Consider the following 25,090-nt stretch of genomic DNA (forward strand, 5'->3'; position numbering starts at 1 on the left):
AATATGTTCGCCTAAAAAAAGGGTTTGTTTCTTCATCATAACAAACTTTCTCAGATTCATGTGAAATAGATTAACCCCAGCTTCCACATGTTTCATTGGAAAATGGATAATTTTTTTGTTTTGTGTAACATCCCTTCTTAGGCTGAGTGACAGCAAAAAACTAGTTTATTTATTTTCTTCTTTTTTCTCTTTCTTTTCTCTCTTTTTTTTCTTGAAACTTTTTTTATCTCTTCTCTTCTCCCCCCCTCTCTCTTTTTTTTATTTATTCTTTTTTTTTATATATATTTGTTTAGAGAAAAAAAAAAGGCTTGCATTAAACAGAATGTTATCTTCAAGTAATTTTATTAGAGCTGCAAAGGTAAAAAAAAAAGTTATAAATAGTAGAAAGTAGATGTCATGTTGCTTAACTTTTTATTTATCGTTATTATTAGGCAATTGCTCCTACTGTTAGAGCTTATGTTCCTTCTCGTACTTATGCTAAAGCAACCACTAATTGGGCTGCTCAAAAGGTCGCTATGTCCAACCTTGAACCCGATAAATATATCAACTATCAAAGAATTGAAGATAATCTTGAAATTGTTCGTAAAAGGTAAATATTTTGCGGAGTATGAGTGTGGTGAAATAAAATAAAAAAATAAATAAAGAGGATGAAAAAAAAAAAAAAAAGTGGAAGGGGACACCCATACCGCTCTTTGAACTATAATATTTACTTTTTTATCTTTTTTTTTTTTTCAACCCCTAGATTAAATCGTCCATTGACTCTTTCTGAAAAAGTTGTTTATGGTCACTTGGATGATGCTGAAAACCAGGATATTGTTCGTGGTAAATCCTATCTTAAACTTCGCCCTGATCGTGTTGCATGCCAAGATGCTACTGCTCAAATGGCTCTTCTTCAATTCATGTCTGCTGGTCTTCCTACTGTCGCTGTACCATCTACTGTTCATTGTGATCACTTGATTGAGGCTCAAGTAGGTGGTGCTAAGGATTTAGCTCGTGCTATTGAAATTAACAAGGAAGTCTATGACTTCTTGGCTACTGCTACTGCCAAGTATGGTCTTGGTTTCTGGAAGCCTGGCTCTGGTATCATTCATCAAATTATTCTCGAAAATTATGCTTTCCCCGGTGGTCTTATGATCGGTACCGATTCCCATACCCCTAATGCAGGTGGTCTCGGTATGGTAGCTATTGGTGTTGGTGGTGCTGATGCCGTAGATGTGATGGCTGATATTCCTTGGGAACTCAAGTGTCCCAAGACAATTGGTGTTAAACTTCATGGTAAGCTCAATGGTTGGACTTCTCCTAAGGATATCATTCTTAAGGTGGCTGGTATCTTAACTGTCAAGGGTGGTACTGGTTCTATCGTTGAATACTTTGGTGAAGGTGTCAACTCTATCTCTTGTACTGGTATGGCTACTATCTGTAACATGGGCGCTGAAATTGGTGCTACCACCTCTATGTTCCCTTATAATGAACGTATGGGTGATTATCTCCGTGCCACAAACCGTAGCGCAATTGCTGACTATGCTAATCAATTCTCTCACAACCTTAGAGCTGATTCTGATGCTCAATATGATGAAGTCATCGAAATCGATCTTGATAAACTTGAACCTCATATCAACGGCCCTTTCACCCCTGATTTGGCTACTCCTCTTTCCAAGTTCAAGGAAACTGCCATTAAGAATGACTGGCCTCAAGAGCTTAAGGTAGGTTTGATTGGTTCTTGTACCAACTCTTCTTACGAAGATATGGCTCGTTCTGCCTCTCTTGTCAAGCAAGCCTCTGATCATGGTATCAAGGTTAAATCCAAGTTCACTATCACACCTGGTTCAGAACAAATTCGTGCTACCATTGAACGTGATGGTATCATGGATGTTTTAACTGAAGCTGGTGGTGTTGTCTTGGCTAACGCTTGTGGTCCTTGTATTGGTCAATGGGATCGTCGTGATATCAAGAAGGGTGATAAGAACTCTATCATCACTTCTTATAACCGTAACTTTACCGGTCGTAACGATGCTAATCCTCAAACTCACGCCTTCGTCGCTTCTCCCGAATTGGTCACCGCTATGGCCATTGCTGGTGATATGCATTTTAACCCTATGACTGATTCTTTGATTGGTGCTGATGGTAAGCCCTTCAAGCTTGACCCCCCTCATGGTGATGAATTACCTCCCCGTGGTTATGATGCTGGTGAAAACACCTATCAAGCTCCTCCTGAGGAACGTGCTAGCGTGAGTGTCGCTGTTGATCCTAAGTCTAATCGTCTTCAACTCCTTCAGCCATTCGAAAAGTGGAATGGCCAAGATATTGAAAATGTTCCTATCCTCATCAAGGCAAAGGGTAAGTGTACCACTGATCACATCTCTATGGCCGGCCCTTGGTTGAAATACCGTGGTCACTTGGATAACATCTCTAACAATTTCTTGATTGGTGCTACCTCCAGTGAAGATAAGGTGAACAGTGTCAAGAACACTTTCACAGGTGAATATAACACTGTTCCCGAAACTGCTCGTGATTATAAAGCTCGTGGTGTTAAGTGGGTTGTGTTCGGTGATGAAAACTATGGTGAAGGTTCCTCTCGTGAACATGCCGCTCTTGAACCTCGTTTCTTGAACGGTGCTGCTGTTATTACAAAGTCATTCGCCCGTATTCACGAAACCAATCTCAAGAAGCAAGGTATGCTTCCTTTGACTTTTGCTAACCCTGCTGATTATGATAAGGTTGAAGCTGATGATCGTGTCTCCATCCTTGGTCTCAAGGACTTTGCTCCTGGCAAGCCTTTAACCGTTCGTCTTACTAAGCCTAATGGTGATAAGGTTGATATCCAATGTAACCATACCTTTAACGAAGGTCAAATTGCTTGGTTCAAGGCTGTAAGTTTATTTTAATTCATATAGGCATATACAAATTAACTAAATTATTTTCTCTTTTTTTATAGGGTTCTGCTCTTAACTTGATGAAGGAGACTACTGCTAAGAACTAAATAATATTTTTTAATATCTAAGTTATTTTTATACACATACAGAGAGAGAGAGAAGTATTTTTCCTCTCAAGTATCTTCTATTCTCTTATTTTTTTTTTTCCATAAAAAAAAAAAAAATGTAATTAATAAATTCCCCCATTCACTAATGTATAGAAAAATAATGATAATAATACTATCTTCATATCGGCATACTTAATAGACTCTGAGTGTAATGTCTAAAAGTAGATTAGATAAGAGTGTCCATAGTACAGCATATTTTTACAATTTATAAAAAATGTAATGTATTTTTGCCCATTCGCTGTATTATTTCTACTAGCTTACTTTTTATTATTTCCTCTCTCTTTCTCTTTTTTTTTTTTCTTCTTTTTCGGGTCAATTCGATATAGAAGTTTTCGTAATAGCTAAACTGTATGTTATAATCTCCATGGAGATGCCATTTTTTTTTTAAATTCCTTATGAGATGGTTAATTATATGACATGATGTTTCATTAAATCTTCAAAAAAGACTGTATATGAATTTATTACAAAGTTTAATGTATACACATATATATATATTTTGTTTTTTTTTTCCTTTTTACTTGTTTTTATGGTTTAAAAGTTACGATTGTTTGTTCGGGAGAAACCAGCATTAGCATTGGTATTGCTTGTATTGTTATTATTATTATTATTAGGAGCATTGCCAATCAAACGTTCGTTTTGATCAACAAGATTAGCAACCTTTTCTGAATATTGCAAAGCCAAAACTTGAAGTCGAGAAGGTTCAACTTGGTGAAGAACGATACATTGAGAAACTTGATCTAGTGATGCTGCCAATTCTTCATCAAAGATCATCTTGGCAACAAGAGCAGAAACTCTATTGACTGATAATCCAAACATGGTTGACAATTGTTCCAATCCCAATGTAGTGTAATAAGAACAATAAGTGAAAAGATAGGTACGAAGACCTTCTTCTTGAATCTTAAGAACAAGCATTTCTTTAATCTCCTTAACTTCAGTCATCAAATCCCACACCTTGATAGCCAACATAAAGTCTCTAGCTTTTTCCCATTCACCTGAAGCTAAGGCCTTGGCAGCACTCATGATGTGATCACGAGTTGTTTCAGGTGGTCCACAGAATGCTTGACGTTCATTATAGTCAAGTAAACGACGGAAAGGTCGAGAGATGATATTCTTCTTATTATTGTTAGGTCCAGCCTGTGCTTGTGCAGGAATTTCCAAAAGCATGGAGCAAGTTAAGAAAATACATTCGAGGAGCTCCAAGTTGATATGCATATGGAAAGGCAATTGGCGTTGACGTTCAATAGCATCCAATTCAGGGTTAGCAGGTTGGTTGAAACGTTGAGCTTGAACACCTTGAGCCAAAAGTTCCTTAACACGGCCAGAGTTTTGAATCTCAGAAAGAGCAGCGTATGATTCCTTAACCAAACCCTCACGGAAAGCACAAATACCGACTTGAACCATGGTACGGTTATAGAGGATTTGTGTGGCAATATCAGCTTGATGAATAGAATCTTGAACATGAGACATCAACAACAAGTCACGAGCTGTGTAATACTTCTTGTGAAGTGCATAGTGATAGATATGACAGAGCATAGCACGGGTGCGGAAAATAGTGGAATCATCCTTGTAAAGATAGTTACAGAGTTGGTTAACCAATTCAGCAGGCTCTTCAGCAGTGATGACTTTAGATACAATATATGTAGGTAAGAGCTTCTTAGAAGCAGTTTGAAGGGCAGTAATAAGCTTTTCAGGCTTATAATAAACATGATCCAATTTGCGTGCAATGATTCTAGGAAGAGCAAATGCAATATTATTAACTTCACAATAAACTTGAGCACGATCTAACATGGCATAAACAGAGGGTTCATCACCAAGACGATCGATATAGTCAGTAGAGTGAGGATCCATGTTTTGAAGTGACTTGCTGAATTCATCATCCAAACGCTCAACAAAACTAAGAATAGAACCACGAATCTTGACAACTTCTCCTTCTTTAGGAACAACATCTCTATCCTCATTATCAAGATCATCAGCATCTTCTGTAACAACGAAGGATTTGTTGGTTTCAAGAACTTTAAGTAAGTAATTGAATTCCTCGGCAGCAGAATTCCACTTGCTGTTATCCATGTATGCTTCTTTACTAGCAGTTACAATATCAAAACGATAAGAGATAAGTGCTAACAAAACAGAAATCTTTTGGAAAGGAGACTGAGCATTTTCCAACAATGCTTCCAAAATAGTAACTTGTTCATTACGATCAGTGTTCTAAAATTTTAATATTGTCATTAATAGTCATTTCCCCCTTATCAATGTTGATTGTATCCTTACCTTTTTACCACGACTTTCCAAAACTTCTCTTAAACGGCCCAAAAGGTTTTCTGAAGTAACACTAACAATAGACTTGCCACCCTTACCAACGGAAGTAAAGCCTTCATCATCATCAGCAATTGAAGCAGCAACATTAGCTTGAGGAGCAATTTCCTTCTTTTTCATAGGTGAAGAAGGTCTCTCTTCAACTTCCACTTCTTTCATAAACTCTTCAGGATCCTTTTATATATAAATATTTATATTTGAGAAAAAAAATAAGTACTTATATTCCATTGTTTCCTTTCTTTTTTTTTTTTAAAAAAAAACAATTATCCATACCTTTTTATAAGCAGCAATAGGCTCATCATATTGCTTGGAGATCTTTTTGAGTTTTTGCTTCAAGTTATTCATAGCTTTACTATTACTGCCCTTTTTCTTATTAGTTTTATCTTTTTGAAGATTCTCAGCCAAGTGGTCTTCAAGTTCAACGATAGTCTTAATATAAAACTTAGGTAAAGGAATAGCATTGAAACCAGTAGTTGCTCTGGAAATGGTAATTGTAAGTTTATCAAATTCTATTTAAAATTTTTTTTTTCAAGATTCAGGTCAAAACACGACTTATTTTTGATGATTAAACAAAAACATTATATATGTATATATATTTACCAGTTGCAATCAAATTCCAATCGTTATTCTTTTGGCCATTTTCAATTGCCTTGACAGCTGTTTCCATTTCTTCAATACGTTTATCTTTTTGAGATTTAGCTTGGCGTTTTCTATTAGATTCATCATCAGAATCTTCAGAGTCAGTTTCACCCTTCAAGAAACGATTTCTGGGTTGTTGTTGTTGTTGTTCGGCTTCAGAATGATAACTTTCGGCATCGGAATCGAACTCTGAATCAGATTGAGAATACAAGGAATCATTGTCAGAGGAAGTATCAGAATCTGATTCTGAATCTGAATTACGGAAGAAACGAGACATGGTTTATAAAAAAAAAAAGGGAATCTATTAAAAAAAAAGAAAAGGCTTTCTTTCGTGGTTTATAGGGAAAAAGCTAAATGTGTATAAAAGTAAAGCTTTTTTTTTTGTTTTTTTTTTTTAGAAAAAAAGAAGGGGTGTATAATAAAAAGGCTCTGCACGTCAAGCTCTATATTGTTAAAAAAAAAAAAAAAAAAAAAAAAAGCGTAAAAATTTTCAAGTCACGTGTATGTGGCTGTGAAAGATCTTCAAATACCGCCATCTGTTGCTGTGATAAAGCATCTCTTAAAAGCCACGACTACTTTAATCCTTAGCATATACAATTAGCAAACATGCTTTTAAAATGTATATTTTTTTTTATTAAAAATTAGTTGACTGACGTTTTAGCTCAGTTTTATCTATTTATTTATTGTACTGATTACTTTCTTATGCAGGATATAAGAGTGAAATTAAGTTACATGGCAACTCAATTTATAAAATACCCTATAGACTGTCCGGCATTATAGATATATAAAAACTAAAAAAAAACAAACTATACTATGGATAAAATATATAATATACAATGAAGACACGCATAAAGTATGATGAATATACATAATAACAAATGAATTTTACAATGACTTTTGAATGATTTCGCATAATTTATGTTATTCCTGTACAGCAAATTATTTCTATGTGGATATCTATTGTTTGTTTGCACACTATATTTTTATTTTTATTTTTTTGTTTAGCTTCCATGATCAATATAATGCAATTGACATAAAGGCATAAAGCTTTCCAGATGTGATTGAATGCTATGAAAACCTCATGTTTGATGAGAATCTCTTGCTATTGATTTAATAAACGTTCTATAAAGACTATCTGATAATCAGTTTATGTGTCAAGAGTAGTATATAAGCCAAAAAACAAAAGTTTCTGATTATTAAGAGCTTCAAAATATCGACAATTCATTAGATTTAGAAGGAGATATCTCAAGATTTTTTTTTGTATGTAAAATTTGAAGAGTTTAATTGAATCCAAAGGTATCTCGATTATTATTTAGAAATAAACATAAGACGGTATTTTTGAGATATTGGTTGCATATTTTTTAAATTGTTGTCTATATTTATTTGAAATTTTTCAATCAAGTCTTCAAACGGCTTCTGAAGTCCTGCTATTACATAAAAGTTAGTATGCTTTCAGATGTTAAAGTTTAATCGATATGAAGAAAATCCTGGCTCATACTTGATTATAATTGAAGAAAAAAAAATCATGAAAAAAGGCATTTCTAATGGCGTGTATATACTCTATGTGAAGCTTTTACGAATAAATATAACACTATTAAATGACAGGCTATTTAATAAAGCAAATTATAACTTATTATTACAGTATGTACAATAGTAATATGTCTTAATAGAGATTTGCTACGAGTTGAAAGCGCAATATTTGGATTATGTTTGTATTACGATAAAAAATAGGAGTTATTAAATTACTTACTTGCAAAGACAATACTCTTTCAAATGAAACATAATACTAGATGCATGCCAGTTTTGGCAAAACTTGTTTTTTTTTCTAATTATTTTACTAGACAAAAGTTTACTATACAAAGCCACTGTGTAAGGTAAGAAGAAGTAGATCACAAACTTGGATTAGAAAGAAAAAGGGTAATTGATTATTAGCTCATTTATATACGGCTAAGTTTAATATCCAATATAAATATAATTAATATAAATAATAGCTTATATTTTTATATATACAATAATCATATAATTTTTGTTATAACCAAATACTAGTTAGATTTAGTTAAATGTTGTTAGCTCAGCTCCACACATGTGTTCAATCAACAATTAATAATAAGAAACCCCTTTTTCATACTTGCTATGCTATGCTATGCTGTGCTGTGCTGTGCTGTGCTGTGCTGTTCTGTGCTAATAAAATTATCTCTAAGAATAGCTGGCATGTATAACATATTACATGAATTAAACATCCATTAATACCATTCTTTAATTAAATAAATATGATATTCCTTCACATTGATAAATGCTGATAGACACAAATTAATTGCCCATTACGCATATAAATATATATTTTTTTTCTTTCAAGAGAAACACCTCACACGTACGAAGATACAACGTAATGTACTAAATAGTTAATACTGCATCATATTCTAATGCAATACTCTTAAGCTTATAGCTGTTTTCAAAGAAAGTAAGATATTTTATATATTTTTTTCTAATAATATTGTTCCTTATGTTGGCAATTATGACCTTTCTTATTTTATTTTAATTTATATCAAATTACTACACAGCCTACATAATTGTAAAATAATATTCAAATAGGGTCAGTAATTGATTTAAATAATTATATAATACATCACACTATTCAATAAACAAATTCTTGTTAAATAGTATATTTAAACTATTAAAATCTCTATTCATTTTAAAACTGTATTGTTTTGTTGAAAGTTTAGTAATATTCAATAGAGACACACTATACTATGCATATTTTAATGTAGTGAAAAAAAAAATACATATTATATACATACTATTATTATTACTTTACTCTGTATATATCTTTATATGTTATTCATTTTTATTCTAATTACAATGTACTTCATGATAACAGCAGCTATATAGCTACGTAGCTATTATTTTACCATAGTTTAATTAGGTTATTGAACATAAAAATGAAATAAGAACTTGACAATAAGTTTATTGAAAGACTTGTAAAAAAAAAAAGATTTATTTCTTCTGCTATGAAATTGTAGCTACAAAAATAAATAATAGAATAGAAATTAATATAATCTAATACTTATTGGAAGAATAAAAACTGCATATATGAATAAGAATAGAGCTAAAAAATAAAATAAAATCAAATAAAGGTTTTCAATAATAATAGTTACACTAGATTTTCATGTATTAAATAACGTATGTGATAATATATACAAATGTATTTATTTATTTTCTTTAAATTATTTTTGAATACATAATTAAACTAAACATCTTTTAATAATTAGAACGCATATTTCTTTATAGAATACATACTCTTTTACTGAAACTATAGACAAACTATTTGATATAATTTTGAATAAAGAGTGGAAACTATGTGTAATATTTTTTATTTTATACACCTTTTATTTTGCACATTTTTTATTTTACACATTTTTTATTTTATACATTCTTTATGTGTAATATTATCTTATCTTTGAATGCTACGTTAATATCTGATCAATTTTGGCAATATATTTATTTTGGACAAATAGTTATTGATCTGTGAGAAATGTCCTTAAAAAAATAAACAACAGACAATTTTATAAATTAAAAAATACCTTATGTGTATATCTCACTTTCTGATCGTCTCTGTCACATGCAGGTAATTAATATGTGTTTGTATAATATAATTTTATATCATTTAATTATTATAAACTATTGGCTATTACACAATCAGATTTTGTTAATTATACTTTTTCAACTGAATGTTATATAACAAATACTATTTACTTTTTAGAGATCATAGTTTAATTCTGAAAAAAAAAAGCATCATCTTCTTGTGTATTTATTAAAATAAGAATAATGTAAATGTTTAGTATGTTTATATTATCAGTGTGTTTATGCTAGCTGTATATTATTAATGCATATTATTATTTTTTTTTCTTGAAAAAAATCTTAGGGTAGTATACATGATGCTCGTGTAACTCAGTCTTTGCATAATGATTCCTATCTGCTACTAATTGTTTTGGAAAAGGAAATTTATTTATATATTAAAATAAAAAAAAAGGGAGGGAGAAAAAATAGATAAGGAAATAAATAATAACATTAAATGTGTTGGCGTCAAAAAATTACCAAAAGTATTTTTTTTGTAGTGTAACGGATGATAACAAGAAATACACGCGTAGAATATAAGTTCTCCCTCCCTCCTTTCTCTCCTTTTTTTCCTCAGTTTACATTAGCTTTTTAAAAAAAATACAAAATGCCTAATGTAAACTTTATCCAAAAGAGAAGAAGAGAAGACGACGATGAAGTTGATGGTATATATGTATTATCATGGTTTACTATAATGGTTTATTAATATTTTTTATTAAAAAACTTTTTTTTTTATTAAAAAAAAAATACTAGTAGGACGACGCGTACGCGCCAGAAGAATGACTGTTGTCGCGTTTGACGAGAGTAGAGGAAGTAGAAGAAGAAGAGAGGATGATGATAATGGCGATGAGGAGAGAAATCTTTCTCGTCGTCGTTTGAATCCTGAGGAAGGAGAGCGAGAAGAAGAAGAAGAAGAAGAGGAAGATGATGAAGAAGATGATGAAGATGATGAAGAGGAAGAAGAAGGATCAGAGGAAGGATACGAAGCAGATGATGAAGAAGATGAAGAAGTAGTATCCTCCTCTGATCAAGCTGGAATAGTAGAGGATGCAGTAGTACCCTCTGTGGCCTGCTGGCGAGAGGAATCTGATGAAGATCAGATGGTTCCTGAATAATGTTTTCCTTTTGTTTTCTTCTGGTAAGCCAATTTTTATTAATTTTCATTCATCTATAGAACATGGAAATTCCCCTTAATAGAATGAATTTTTTTATTAATTGATCAAAATTCTATCTATTACATAAAGACATACATTATATTTTCAAGGAATACCATACCATCATCCATTTTATAGCTCCTCTACTATTTATTTTTACTGCGGTGTAAAACTTCTGATGGTAAATTCTTTTTTGATTGGCAGTTGGCGGGCATTATTTTTTTTTTCTTTTCTTTTTTTATTATTATTATTTCTGCCTGTCTCTTCTTTTTATTTCTTTTTGGTGTTGTCAGAATGAAACAACGCTTTAATGCTCTAGATGTCCGTGCTACAGTCATTAACCTTCGGGAAAGGTATACATACATTTAAATAATTTCTATCAAGTTCCAAGTGGAAAAAAGATATATTCATCTTTTTTAAAAACTAATATAGATTGATTGGCATTCGTTTACAAAACATTTATGATGTCAATGCTAAAACATTTTTATTCAAATTTGCAAAGGTATTTAAGTGTATAATATCCGACAAAAATAGAATATTATAGTTGACCTAACTTATTTTTTTTGTATTTGTATAAAACCTATTAGCCTGATGACAAGGAGCTTGTTCTGGTCGAATCAGGTATTCGCATTCATACAACTCAATTTAGTAGAGAAAAATCAGTTATGCCTTCTCCTTTTTGCACAAAGGTAAATTAAACCATAGTAATTGCTCAAATAAAGAAATGTAATTAAATACAAACTTATTTTGTACTTTTAGCTTCGTAAATATCTTCGTACTAGACGTGTAACGAATGTTCGCCAATTAGGCATCGATCGTATAGTTGATTTCGAATTTGCAGGAGGCGAAATGGGAATTGGTTACCATCTCATTTGTGAATTTTATTCTTCTGTAAATAATAGTAGAAAAGCATCAATATAATATTGTAATATTTAATATCTATACACATATAGGGTAATATCATTCTAACAGATCATAATTATCGTATACTCGCTTTGTTACGTACAGTTCAACCTTCAGAAACTTTAAAAATGGCTGTGGATGAAATTTATAATGTGAAAACAGTCTTGAATGATTTCGAAAAAGTAACTGCTGATCAGTTAAGAACAGCTCTAAAATCTGCTGGGCCAAAAGATAATTTGAAAAAGTTGCTTAATATCAAGTTTGGTAAGTTATATAGATAATTTAAAAATTGTCAACAATAGTTATTTACTGGCCCTCTATAACTTAGAATACGGTCCTGCTATGATTGAGCATATTATTTTAGAATCAAACTTAGATCCTAATTTAAAAGTGGCTACTGATTTTGATACTTCAGAAGGTATAAAACTCTTGTTTTTACCTTAACCTTCTTAATAAAACAAACTAACAAATAATTATCTACAGATTCTCCTATGTTGCATGCTTTATTGGAAGGATTTAATAAGGGTGATGAATTAATTAAATCTACAAAAGATTCTGTTCCAGAAGGATTTATTATTTTGTTGAATGATAAGGAGAGTCAGAAGATCGAAGATAATGAAGAAAAGGTTGAAATGTAAGTGTAAGATAAGTTGAATAAAAAATCAGAAATAGTGACTAATTCGTTATTATATAGTTATGATGAATTTCATCCGTATTTATATAAACAATTTGAAAATCGTACATATAAAAAGTTTGCAACTTTCGATAAAGCTGTTGATGAATTTTTTTCAGCAATTGAATCCCAAAAACTTGAATTAAAGTCTAGACGACAAGAAGAAGCTGCCTTGAAGAAACTTGAAGCTGTTCGTAAAGAACAAGAAAGTAGAGTACAAAGCCTTTTGAACCAACAAATTACAAATGTGCGTAAGGCTCAGTTAATTGAATTGAATCTTCAGTTAGTAGATGCAGCTATTACCATTATTCGAAATGCTGTTGCTAGTCAGATGGATTGGCAAGACTTGAATGATTTAGTTAAAGAAGAAAAGAGAAGACAAAATCCTATTGCAATGATAATTGATGCCCTTAAATTGGAGACCAGTCAAATAACTTTAGTTTTAAGGTAAAAAAAATAAAAATAAATAAATAAATAAATATAGATGCATGCGTAGTTATTTTATCGTCTAACTCTTCTATCTTTATTTATAGTGATCCTGATATAAATGATGATGAAGAAGATAGTGAAGATGAAAAGGAAGAATTTCAACCCGTTAAAGTAGATGTCGATATTGGCTTAACTGCATTTGCCAATGCTCGAAAGTACTATGAACAAAAGAAATCTACAGCTAATAAACATGAAAAGACAATCGAGGCCTCTTCTAAAGCACTTAAATCAGCAGAACGCAAGATTAGACAGGATTTGAAGGAAACTAAAATCACAGCTACAATTAATAAAATTAGAAAACCATTTTGGTTCGAAAAATTCTTATGGTTTATCTCCACAGATGGTCATTTAGTAATTGCAGGTCGTGATATGCAACAAAATGAAATGCTTGTGAAGCGTTACCTATCAAAAGATGATGTATATGTTCATGCTGATCTTCATGGTGCTGCGTCTGTCATAGTAAAAAACAAGCCTAATGCGAATGGTCAACCTATTCCTCCTAGTACTTTGTATCAGGCTGGAATTATGTCTGTTTGCCAAAGTAAAGCCTGGGATTCTAAAATAGTAACTAGTGCTTACTGGGTTTATCCTGATCAGGTTTCTAAATCTGCTCCCTCAGGTGAATACTTGACAACTGGTAGTTTTATGATTCGTGGCAAGAAGAACTTTTTACCTCCTGTGCAGCTTATTTACGGCTTTGGTTACATTTTCAAATTAGATGAATCCTCTATTGGTAACCATATTAAAGCAAACAATAATGTGGACATAAATGAGAAAGAAGATACTCCAAAAGAAAACGAAGATTTAAAGCCTATTCCTCATGATTCTGATAAACATATTAACTTAATTGATGAGGGAAATGAGCCAAAAGAGGAATCAATAAAGAGTGAAAATAGTGATACATCTGCAACAACATCAGGTATTTTTTTTTCTTGTTTTTCGGCATATGTTAATATACCATTATTAATCTTTTTTTCTACTATTATAGGTACTTCTACTCCAGCTAGCAAAACTTCACAAAGTGAAAATAACTCTGATGAATCTGATGATAGTAGTGACGATGAAAATGCTTTCCCTGATACTCAACTTCAGTCTCTCCCCATTGATACATCTATCGAAACTTTGCCTTCTGAAGGTATTACTGAAACAAAAACTGATTCCAAAAAAGAAGATGTTATTGCAGCATCTCAGCAAACTGATAAATATAACTTGGACGAGTACGGTCATGACTCTGATGAGCAAGATCTTGCTCAGTCGACTTCTACTGGCTCAAACACGCCTACCAAAAAATTTATTACTGCAAGAGAACGTAGATTGATGAAAAAGAAAAACCTAGCTGCACTTAATGATGAAATTAAACTAGCATTAGAACAACAAAATAAGGAAATCAAGAAACAAAAACAAACAACTAAATCTACCGAAAAACCTACATTATCACCTACTTCAACCATAACTCGTGGACGTAAAGGCAAAGCAAAGAAAATTAAGAGTAAATATGCAGATCAAGATGAAGAGGAAAGACAGCTTCGTATGGAGCTTTTAGGTGTAAGTGTCTATATAAATAAATACATGATGTGCTTGTTAGAAGATAATAACATATACTTATTCATAATACTAGTCTAATAAGGGCCCTCAACCTAAAGGTAAAAAAGCCAAACGAGAAGCTAAAGCTAAAGAAGAAAAGGCCGCACGTGAAAGAGAAAGAGCAGCTAGAAAAATGGCTGAAGAACAAACTAAAAAATCTCATGAGACAGATAAAGCAACTGAAATGACACCTGTTATGGCTGAAACAGAATATGCTGATGAAAAAGATAAAGAAGTCATTCGACAGATGCTTAAGGAAGAAAATATTGCTATTCTTGAAGCGGATGAAGTAGCTAATCTATCTATTCTTGATTCTCTTACTGCAAATCCATTACCAGAAGATATCATTCATTTTGCTATTCCTGTCTGTGCTCCCTATACAGCAATTCAAAAATACAAGTATAAGGTCAAATTGACACCTGGTTCATTAAAGCGTGGTAAAGCTATTAAACAAGCACAATCCGTATTCTTCAACTTGAGTGATGCAACAGCACGTGAAAAAGAATTAATTAAGAGCGTTCCAGAGATGGAGGGTATTAATACTATGATGAGTAAAGTAAAAATATCAGCTCCTAATCTTGAAGCAAGCAAACGTAAAAAGGGTGGAAATAGAAGATAAATATCTTATTATTGTATTAAAAAAAAAGGAGACATGTAGAATATTATACATATTTTTATATAACACAAATTCATGAATAAAAGAAATTGTATAAATTGTGGATTAAACACATATTTACATATTATTGTGGACATATAAAAAAGGTATATATGTAGTAAATTTTACAACTACAAAATGCTTTTCATTTTCATTAAAATAATCACGCACTTGAAAAAAGAATAGAAATGATAATAATAATAATAAAAAAGAATAAGTATGTTATTTGCATAATAGATGGTAAGACCGTAGACTAGTATGAAAGAACTCAAAGCTATTCACAACTGCATTGATAATAAAATTACTATAATTCCTTTTCAATTATCAGCGTTTGTCTATAAGGCTACATTTACTGTATGTATTATTTGATAATGATTAAGAATAAAGTACTATATTTTATTATTTGATAGTATCTTCTCTAATCTCCTTCCATCATATAAAGAAGATAAAGTAACCTTCTCTTTTCTTATTCATTTCCTTTTCTTTCTTTTTTTTTTTTCATACGGAAATGATACTAGCGTGATCTATAGCATAACTATTCCATATATATATATTGTTCATTAAATGAATACAGAATAAAGCTCAAAGTAAAATGAAAAGGTATAAAATACTTTTATACACATTTAATAATAAAATATACAATATATAGTGTCCTAAATAGTATGTAATTCTTTAAATAAACATAGATATGAATAAATAATGATTTGTTTTATTATTTAAAGTTTATACAACTTTATATATTATATGTCAAGCTTTCAAAATGCGCAAGGTAGCCAAGCCGGTGTAATTTTTATATATTTTTATATATATGATACGGATCTTCAGCTAGACTATTCTTCAACATGCCGCACTATAAATCAGAGAGAGACGGATAGTCTAAGATGACGGCCTCTAAATAAAATAATATCCACTTACAAAGTTATAATAAATTTGCTGTAGATTGAATGAGATATGTAGTAAAATTGTTATACATGTATAAAATATAGACTTGGTATCATTTATCAGACATGTATAATATCTGATTCTTTTTTCATTTTATTTCCCTCTCTCTCTCTCTTTCTTTCTTTCCTCTCTTTGAATTATTATATCAACATACATGCCTAATAATAATTCTAAAATAAGAGTAAAGAAAGATCAAAAATGGAAATCAATATCTCCAGTATCAAATGTGTCTTTTAAAGAAGAAGAGACGATAACGAAACACGCCACTTGTTCACGACAAGATGTGATAAGGAGACAGAATAAACTTACGACATTTATACCCAGAAGAAAGACGATGATCAAACAATATCATCATCTTTTAACTTTACATGGATTAGATCATGATGCTCTTTATCGTCGTCTCATTTATGAAGATTCCAAATTAGATCAAGAAGTAACTCATCTTCGTTGGATCTATGGCTTTCGTTTTTGTGCCTATTTTATCTTGAAGGGGAATCGTAAAGTGGCTAGAAATCAGATATTAATAGGCAATGATCATCATAATGGACACACACAAAAAGTTATAAACTTAAACCAATTTCCAGGCTTAAGCAGTTATCTTTTATCAAAAGAAATAATCGATAGTCATCTCTTGGAGTCTCCCCTTGACGAAAACGCAATTCAATATTTTAACAATCACAAGATACATCAACGACAAATATCCCCATTTTTATATGCATTCTGTGCCTTTTTATATTCATTTTTGCCCAATGAAAAACAAAAATATAAAATTAACTTAGATCCTAATCGCTTTAAAATCTTTTCTTCAAGAGATTCTCTTACTGATAATGATATGACGATAAAAGTGGAATCAGAAGAAGACAAAATACATACAGAATTTAGACTGTCATCACCCTTTGTTGAATAATCAATTTGTGTGTGTGTGTGTTTTTTTTTTTTTTTTTTTTTTTTTTTTTTTTTTTTTTTTTTTTTTTTTGTTGTGCATTTGCTTTTAACTAGGAAAGAAATAAATACGTGCAGATGATATATTAATAGTGTGTATAATAATTATGTGATAGATTAGATAAACTTTATCTGTATTTTGAAAGCTAATGTACACATATATGATTGTATAAGAATAATATTTTATACATGTATATATACAAAAACAATATTAGATAATATTATTTTTTTCTTTTTTATTATAAATATTATTTAATATAAATGTAATAAAAATGAGTAGTATATCAGATAGAGTATTATTATACACAATAAAAAAAATAAACGATTTTATTTCATTATATTGCGCTTGCTGATATTCTGTATTTAATTAAAAAGATAATATGAACAAATACCATAACCAAACTTATTATAATAACTGACATTTGGTAGACGATACGCAATCTGTAGTACGCGCTAATTTATACACAAGTTGTATATTTGCAATAAATAGAAAAACTCAATAGATCTTTTCATTTGACTGTACATTCACATTAATAACTCAAAAAAAATAAAAAAAAAAAATAAATAAATAAAATATAGTGCTTGTGATGCTCAGAAATATATTAAATCCTGATTAAAGCGCTTCAAATTTAGAAATTTATTCGTATCTTATTCAAGCACTCTTAATATACATTTATTTAAGAAATTACTGAGAGGGAAGAAGGTTTATTAAACTTTATTTAGATGGGTTGTGTTTCTTTCTTAAGCCATGCAGTAGCAAGTTCATCATGAGCTACGAGAGGTCCAAGCTTAGTCAAACACTCTTGATGATAATCATTTACCCATTGACGTTCAGAGGAGGACAAAAGATCAACATCAATCAAGTTAAGACCAATGGGGGCAATAGTAACATGCTCAAATCCCAAATAACCACGACCACCAAAATTATTAGGTGTTTCAACATTCTTGACTAAGATAACATTTTCAATACGAATACCAAACTTACCATCTTCGTAATAACCAGGCTCATCTGTAACAGTCATACCAGCTGCTAAAGGTGTATCATTAAAATGTGGACGAATACCAATACCATGAGGTCCTTCATGAACGTTTAAGAAAGAGCCAACACCATGACCAGTACCGTGCAAAAAGTTCAAACCATCCTTCCAAAGAGGTTGACGAGCAAAAGGATCTAAGAGATAACCGGTTGTCCCCTTAGGGAAGACGGCGACATCAATTGCAATATGGCCTTGGAGAACACGAGTAAAGCATCTCTTTTCATAAGCAGTGGGTGTACCGAAATGGAAGGTACGTGTGACATCAGTTGTACCATCAAGGTATTGTCCACCTGAATCACAAAGATAGATTTGGGATGGGTCAATAATTTTACAGGTCTCCTTCTCAGGTTTGTAATGAATGATGGCGCCATTAGGGCCGGTAGAGGAAATGGTAGCGAAGGACAAACCCACATAATGTTCTTGTGTAGCACGGAATTGTTCAAGTCGATCTGCAGCTTCTACTTCACTTAATTTCTCACCAGCAAGTAATTTATCCTCAAGCCATGCAAGGTATTGAACAAGAGCTGCACCATCTCGAAGATGGCAAGCTCGCATACCGTCTAATTCTTCTTTTGTCTTTATAGCTTTACGATCAGTAATAAATGATCTTTCTTCTACTATATTTGTCTATTATTTTATAATCAGATACAAAGTTAGATAATTGACTCCTTCTTTCTCTTTCTCTCTCTCTCTTTTTATTACATATTTCATTCATTACCTCACCAACAGCAACCTCAACAGCTAAACTAGTTTTGTTATTAACTAATAATTTGTTTTCACCATTTAAATTCAATTCTTTAAGGTAAGTAAAGAATTGGCTATAAGGTTTCAATGTAACTGTAGAACCCAAATGTGATTTCACTTCGTCTGTTACTTTATTTAAATCCACAAACAAAATAGCTTCTTGCTCACTAATGATAGCATAAGAAAAGAATACAGGATTGCATTCAATATCAGAACCTCTAAGATTAAATAACCAAGCAATTTCGTCCAAGGCAGAAACAACAGTACCATAGGCATTTTTACTCTTAATATGAGAACGCAATTCTTCTAACTTCTCTTCAACAGATTTACCTATTACAATATATATAAATACATGTATTAATAATTAATAAATTATGCATTATCTTTTTTCTATAATTACCTGTGTACTGAATAGGCTGTACAAATATTTTATTTTTTGGTGCTTCTGGTCTATCATTCCCCCATACAAGATCAACAAGGTTTTCATGAATAGGAACCAACTGAGAACCCAAGGGTTCGAGTTGAGTTTTAAGTTGATGAGCATCAACTAATATAATGTATAGTTAATACAACTGATATACTTGTAAGCCTCTATCTATATATTATATAAAAAGTTTTACCAGCATTAATAAGAGTAGGATCAAGACCAATACGTGAACCAGCAGGAACGTTCTATGAGTCAACATACAAAATATAATTTACATAAATATGAAAATAATAATAATAAGAATAATCATAATAAAAACCTTGACTAAATACTCTTGCCATGTAGGAACACCAGGAAGTCCTTGTTTCATCAAAGTCCAATTATCATCTAATTGTTGAGAAGCTTGTAAGAAATAACGACCATCAGTGAATAAAGCAGCTTCTGTCTCGGTTACAATCGCAAAGCCTAAAAAAGGAAAACGTGAGAAAAAGTTTCTTCATGGTAGAATCATAAGGTGTGTATTTTACCAGCAGAACCAGTAAAGCCTGAAATCCAATGTCGACGTTTATCACAATCAGCAATGTATTCACTCTAATAGTGTATTATAAAATTATTCGTAAATTGTATTGGATATTGATATAAAATATCACGTACCTGATGAGCGTCCTCCGAGGGCACAAGGCTTATGTAATCTTTTATTAGTCTATATGCAATAATAATAATAGTAGCAATAACTTACAAGACATTAATATCATGTCCCTTCATTTCTGAACGAAGACTAGCAAGGCGTTCAGATGTAGAAACAGGCATATTGAGTTTATGGTGTTTTAATAAATTATATTATGAAAAAGAAAAAAAAAAAAAAATAAAAATAAAATTAAAAGGACAAAAATAGCTTGTAATTTTATTTTAGTGTTTAAAGCTCAGTTGATGATTAGATGAAAATTTAAATACAGAACTATAACTGTTTCGGTTAAATATAAGTAATAATGGCAGTATAGCGCATCGTATTTTATATGACATTAAAGCCATAATCCATATATTTTGTTTTATAAAAGGTTAACTAAGTAATTTATCTTTTATAAAATTTATACATGAATGTTTATAAATATTTGATATTGTAAATAAGAGACTTATCATATATATTGACAAACAAGTTTTTTTTTATTGTTTAAAGTGTTTGCATTGAATAACTTGGTATATTAATTTGTGGCACAGAAGTATCTATCTTTTATATTTTCTATGTAATTCATTCTCTATAATATAAATCAGTTCATATACAAGCTTTAGTTTAACTCCAAGTATGTTTGCTAAAAAAAAATAAATATATTCAAATATATGCGAAAAAAAAAGAAAAGGGAAAAAGAAGATTGCTTAGCTTTTTTATTGTTGTTATTTTTGGAATAACAAATAACAAACGTGTAACGATTCAAGGTAAGCATGTAACTTGTTTAGGTATGTCTTCTTTCTCCTCTTGATATTCTTACCCCTTAAAAATAGATTACATACTTTTTCTCCCTTCTTTTTCTTTCTCCTTTTTTATTTTTCATTTTTCTTTTTGTTTACATTTTGTGTTGTCTTTTCACTTTTCACTTTTTTTTTTTTATTTCTTTTTCCTCCAAGCATAAATATATATAACTCCGATATAATATGCCAAATAGTAATACTAGTTTAAATAATGAAAGCGATATACCTGAGAGAATAGCAGCTGCCAGAAGAGAAGCAGAAGCTTTAAAAGAACGTATCAAACAGCGTAAAGAAGCATTAGCTGATACAACCTGTAAGTTGAATATCTTTATTTTTTTTTTGTAAAATGATTACTCATCAATAGTAAAGTACAAGAAATGGCCAAAGACGTAGAACCATTACCACGAATAGTTATGAAAGCAAGAAGAAACCTTAAAGGACATTTAGCAAAGATTTATTCGATGCACTGGGCTAATGATAAACGACATTTAGTTTCAGCATCACAAGATGGTAAACTGATTGTTTGGGATGCTTATTCAACTAATAAAGTTCATGCTATTCCACTTCGATCCTCTTGGGTTATGACTTGTGCCTATGCACCTTCAGGCAACTTTGTAGCTTGTGGTGGTTTAGACAATATCTGTTCTATTTATAATTTACGTACTAGAGAAGGTTCTGTACGCCCTGCTCGTGAATTATCTGCTCATAATGGGTATCTTAGTTGTTGTCGATTTATTAATGACCGCCAAATATTAACTGCTTCAGGGGATATGACCTGTATGTTGTGGGACATTGATGCAGGTGTCAAAACAGAAGAATTTACAGACCATACAGGAGATGTGATGAGGTATATAAAATAAAGTAAAAAAAGTAAAAAAGTAAAAAAGTAAAAAAAAAAAAAAAAAAAAAAAAAAAAAAAAAAATCATGATTATGTAGTAAATAACTAATATAGTTGTATATAAATAGTCTTTCGTTAAGTCCAAATCCCAGTATTTTTGTCACCGGTGCATGCGATTCAACAGCTAAAGTTTGGGATATTCGTACTAAGCGTTGTGTTCAAACATTTGTAGGTCACGAATCCGATATTAATGCAGTCCAATTTTTCCCCGATGGAAATTCATTTGCAACAGGCTCTGATGATGCAACTTGTCGTCTTTTTGATTTGCGTGCTGATTGTGAGCTTAGTATGTATTCTCATGAATCTATTTTGTGTGGTATTACTTCTCTTGCCTTTTCACCATCAGGACGTCTTTTATTTGGTGGTTATGATGATTATAATTGTAATGTATGGGATACTTTGAAAGGTGAACGTGTAGGTATTTTATCAGCTCATGATAATCGAATTTCTTGTCTTGGTGTTGCAGGAGATGGTATGGCACTTTGTACTGGAAGTTGGGATTCTACACTAAAAGTCTGGGCCTAATAGTGTTCCTGAGCGCTTTTTCAAAATGAATGAATGTACTTTTTTTTTTTTTTTTTATACGTATACGATATATGTATTTATATATATTGTATATGTCAAACCTCCCTATCAGACTCCTTATATAACGGTTTTTTTTTCTTTTATTACTATTATTTATTACTATTATTCTGTTTATTACCATTACTATTATGTATAAATAACAATATCGCATTAAAGTTACAAGTAAATTTATGTAAGTTTATTATAACATTGCCATATAATATACAAATATTCTCCTAAAATGTAGCACTATTATTATTATTATTATTATTATTATTATTATTATTATTATTATTATTATTATTATTATCCAAGTATATAAGTGTGAATTGAAGATATTATACATGATAGCCATCATTCTTAAATATGAGAAGTTGCTAAGCTGTGACGTTGTTGGTTATTAATGGGAGAACCATGAAAAAATCGACCTATAAAACCAGGAGATGCTAAGGTTTTATTGCTATCACTGAAGAAATAAGATGAGAGTGAATGCCTTCTATCGTCTTTATTATGGCTCTTCATTAAATAATCATTATAGGATGATGTTCTTCTTTGATGCCTTTGTAATAAAAACATGCTAGAAACAGAAGAATAAGAAGATGCAGCAGATGACGATGCTGATGAAGAAGAAGAGGATGATAATGGTGATATAGAATCCTTAATAGGTAGCTTATTTCGTATTATTTTTGCTTGTACACGCTGCATTGATAATTTTAAAGGATCTTGGTATTGTTTAAGACTTTTATATTCTCGATTAACTCGGTTAATTTCATTAGTTAGTTGAAGTACATTTTTTGGATGATTTAAAGAATTTTTATCACCAACCAAAGAAGATTGTTTTTGAAATACTAAATTCTGTTGAGTACAACCATTGTTTATAGATGATAATCTATTTATTAACTCTTCATTATTACAAGCATGTATATTAAATATAGTAACTTGAGTTGTAATGGTAGTATTAGAAATAGATTTTGCTAATAAATAAGGTCGCTTTATTGTTGTATCTTCTTCTATCATTATATTTAAAAAAAGAAAGAAGAAAAAAAAAAGGGAGAAAATCAAAAGAAACAAGCTCCTAAATAATTATTTTTTTTTTCATTGCACATGATTCAGAGCTATTCTTCTTTGCTTATTTATTTGTATTTCTTTGAAACTTCTTTTTTATCAAATTCATAGCATCATTGTTTCACTGTAATGTATTTAGTTTCTTAATGTACTTTTGTAGAAAATTATATTCTGCTTAATTAAAATAGATTAATCGTAATTTCTAAATGTATTTTTTTTTTTTTTTTTTTTTAAGAAAAAAAATAATCTTTCGTTTAATAATACTTCAGCTATGTAGATGCTTCTCTTCCAGAGATTTTAGATATAATATAGGATTATTATTCACAAATATAGTACTTTTATAGTATCAGTAATAGACTTGATCTATATTTGACCTTATTAACGCAAAATGGTAATAAATACTATAGAAAAATTATTCTGTTTGTTTTTCTTTTCTATATCGTGATTATCGATAGTTTATTGATTGCATAATCTGAAAAATAGAAAAACATGCTTATTCTAAAAGAGTTTGGAATAAAAAAAAAATTGAAACTTAATATATTAAACATTGATTTTTTTATAGTATAGCAGAAAAGATTAACTATTTAACCTATTTATATTATTTTGTTAACAGAAGGTAAGTATGAAAACTATTCATGTATACATTTTATATAGTGTATTAGCAGCACATAGGACTTTATTCTAATCTATATTAGAATATTACTTACATAATTATATCATGACAATAGCTAAGGGCGGATTCACAAGATTAGTTGTAGTTGTATTACATTTTATGGATTTTGACAGATAAATAAATATTGTATTTTTATTCTTTATACTGCGTTTATTTTGTGATAAAATACGATAAAATTAGATAGTATACATGACAAAAAGTTTTCAGTTGATTTCATTACTTGCCATAAGTTGATGAAAAGGTACTAGCAATTATTTTTTTTTTTAAAAAAAAATTTAGTCTTTCATTTAAAAGAATAACTCATCATTCAATACAGAGAAATGATAAAAATAAAACTTTATTAATTGTATAGTGTGTATTAACAGATGGTGTCTGTCAAGAATCATTAATTACATTTTACTTATAAAACCTTGTGCTAAATAGATTATTTTCCAGAAATAATAATAATAAAGAGGAGGGCTTTATTCAGTTATAAATAATATACACCATTTCTAATGTCAACAAAAAAGTAATGGTGATAGCAGGAATAAATGCGTTTATCTCCTTTGCCTCACCCTCTTAGACATCATCGAGAATTTCTAATCGATGTTTGATAATAAAACAATATTGATTCGACCTTTTAGGACATCAAAGGCTTACAAGAGAAGCATTCCAACACACTCCAACGTTTGGTAGATACATCTATTTGATTGAAGAACTAGTCTATTTTAAAATTTTCATTTTATGCCTTCCAAAAATAAAAGCAAATTATTGAAAAAATGAAGGCCGTCCTTAGACATTGTATTGGCCATACATGTAAATAAAGCAAAAAGAGAAAAAAAAAGTAGTGGTGGTGGTAGCAGTAATTAAACGATTAATATGAACAATAGTTAAATGTATTATGTAACACAACAAAAAAAAAATACTTAAAGTGCTCACATGTAATAATTGACTAGATAAATTAAGCATAACATAATTAATGACTCGGATTAGCTTCATATATTCATTGAAAAATAGTAATTAACACACTAAACTGCTATTCATTAAAAAAAAAAAAAATAAGGAGAATCTCATTAAATCATTATTGACTCAACAAAAGAAAATTCCTAAAATATAATTGGATGAAATCATACAATTATATAAAGTTGCATGAAAGTAGAAGGATTATCATCATATTAACTATATATGGTAATCTTGACATGATGAAAAAATGATATAAAATACATGTTGTTTTTGGTTCTTCTAAAACAGCGTATATAAAGAAAAAAAAAGAAACTTTAGTTCAC

General features: G+C 30.5%; 9 protein-coding genes across 9 annotated transcripts; 5 read left to right on the top strand and 4 right to left on the bottom strand.

Moving 5' to 3' along the window:
* Window positions 1–218: 218 nt before the first annotated feature.
* BX663DRAFT_504396 (aconitate hydratase) lies at window positions 219–3,138 on the top strand. Its single transcript, XM_051526918.1, has 4 exons — window positions 219–358; window positions 432–589; window positions 743–2,870; window positions 2,936–3,138. The coding sequence occupies exons 1-4, from the start codon at window positions 323–325 to the stop codon at window positions 2,978–2,980; spliced, it is 2,367 nt and encodes a 788-aa protein (XP_051384225.1). The 5' UTR covers window positions 219–322; the 3' UTR covers window positions 2,981–3,138.
* Window positions 3,139–3,571: 433 nt separating this feature from the next.
* Window positions 3,572–6,428, bottom strand: BX663DRAFT_470245 (eukaryotic translation initiation factor 3 subunit 8 N-terminus-domain-containing protein; the record flags this gene model as incomplete). Its single annotated transcript, XM_051524123.1, has 4 exons — window positions 5,954–6,428; window positions 5,627–5,862; window positions 5,309–5,527; window positions 3,572–5,245 (listed from the first exon to the last, which is right to left on the bottom strand). Exons 1-4 carry the CDS (start codon window positions 6,267–6,269, stop codon window positions 3,572–3,574), a joined length of 2,445 nt encoding a protein of 814 aa, XP_051384226.1. The 5' UTR covers window positions 6,270–6,428.
* Window positions 6,429–6,503: 75 nt separating this feature from the next.
* On the bottom strand, window positions 6,504–7,321 carry BX663DRAFT_504399 (uncharacterized protein). The gene is made up of 2 exons (XM_051526919.1): window positions 6,928–7,321; window positions 6,504–6,845 (listed from the first exon to the last, which is right to left on the bottom strand). The coding sequence occupies exons 1-2, from the start codon at window positions 7,002–7,004 to the stop codon at window positions 6,767–6,769; spliced, it is 156 nt and encodes a 51-aa protein (XP_051384227.1). The 5' UTR covers window positions 7,005–7,321; the 3' UTR covers window positions 6,504–6,766.
* A 2,893-nt stretch (window positions 7,322–10,214) lies between these two features.
* On the top strand, window positions 10,215–10,722 carry BX663DRAFT_485077 (uncharacterized protein; the record flags this gene model as incomplete). Its single annotated transcript, XM_051524586.1, has 2 exons — window positions 10,215–10,272; window positions 10,361–10,722. The coding sequence occupies 2 exons, from the start codon at window positions 10,215–10,217 to the stop codon at window positions 10,720–10,722; spliced, it is 420 nt and encodes a 139-aa protein (XP_051384228.1).
* Window positions 10,723–11,055: 333 nt separating this feature from the next.
* Window positions 11,056–15,029, top strand: BX663DRAFT_431769 (uncharacterized protein; the record flags this gene model as incomplete). The annotated part of the gene is made up of 12 exons (XM_051522881.1): window positions 11,056–11,114; window positions 11,194–11,263; window positions 11,349–11,372; window positions 11,521–11,652; window positions 11,715–11,928; window positions 11,993–12,082; window positions 12,148–12,298; window positions 12,359–12,784; window positions 12,871–13,745; window positions 13,815–13,961; window positions 14,010–14,371; window positions 14,445–15,029. 12 exons carry the CDS (start codon window positions 11,056–11,058, stop codon window positions 15,027–15,029), a joined length of 3,135 nt encoding a protein of 1,044 aa, XP_051384229.1.
* A 1,132-nt stretch (window positions 15,030–16,161) lies between these two features.
* BX663DRAFT_550636 (uncharacterized protein) lies at window positions 16,162–16,914 on the top strand (the record flags this gene model as incomplete). The annotated part of the gene is made up of 1 exon (XM_051531230.1): window positions 16,162–16,914. The coding sequence occupies one exon, from the start codon at window positions 16,162–16,164 to the stop codon at window positions 16,912–16,914; it is 753 nt and encodes a 250-aa protein (XP_051384230.1).
* Window positions 16,915–17,514: 600 nt separating this feature from the next.
* Window positions 17,515–20,019, bottom strand: BX663DRAFT_504404 (peptidase M24, structural domain-containing protein). The gene is made up of 8 exons (XM_051526920.1): window positions 19,897–20,019; window positions 19,812–19,839; window positions 19,685–19,748; window positions 19,477–19,622; window positions 19,351–19,402; window positions 19,131–19,277; window positions 18,705–19,060; window positions 17,515–18,613 (listed from the first exon to the last, which is right to left on the bottom strand). The coding sequence occupies exons 1-8, from the start codon at window positions 19,965–19,967 to the stop codon at window positions 17,669–17,671; spliced, it is 1,809 nt and encodes a 602-aa protein (XP_051384231.1). The 5' UTR covers window positions 19,968–20,019; the 3' UTR covers window positions 17,515–17,668.
* Window positions 20,020–20,646: 627 nt separating this feature from the next.
* Window positions 20,647–22,102, top strand: BX663DRAFT_504406 (guanine nucleotide-binding protein subunit beta). The gene is made up of 3 exons (XM_051526921.1): window positions 20,647–20,937; window positions 20,994–21,471; window positions 21,592–22,102. Exons 1-3 carry the CDS (start codon window positions 20,808–20,810, stop codon window positions 22,046–22,048), a joined length of 1,065 nt encoding a protein of 354 aa, XP_051384232.1. The 5' UTR covers window positions 20,647–20,807; the 3' UTR covers window positions 22,049–22,102.
* A 303-nt stretch (window positions 22,103–22,405) lies between these two features.
* On the bottom strand, window positions 22,406–23,104 carry BX663DRAFT_559955 (uncharacterized protein; the record flags this gene model as incomplete). The annotated part of the gene is made up of 1 exon (XM_051531875.1): window positions 22,406–23,104. One exon carries the CDS (start codon window positions 23,102–23,104, stop codon window positions 22,448–22,450), a length of 657 nt encoding a protein of 218 aa, XP_051384233.1. The 3' UTR covers window positions 22,406–22,447.
* Window positions 23,105–25,090: the final 1,986 nt, after the last annotated feature.

This window comes from Cokeromyces recurvatus, assembly GCF_025118155.1.
Source record: "Cokeromyces recurvatus strain NRRL 2243 chromosome Unknown BX663scaffold_8, whole genome shotgun sequence".
Taxonomy (NCBI): domain Eukaryota; kingdom Fungi; phylum Mucoromycota; class Mucoromycetes; order Mucorales; family Mucoraceae; genus Cokeromyces; species Cokeromyces recurvatus.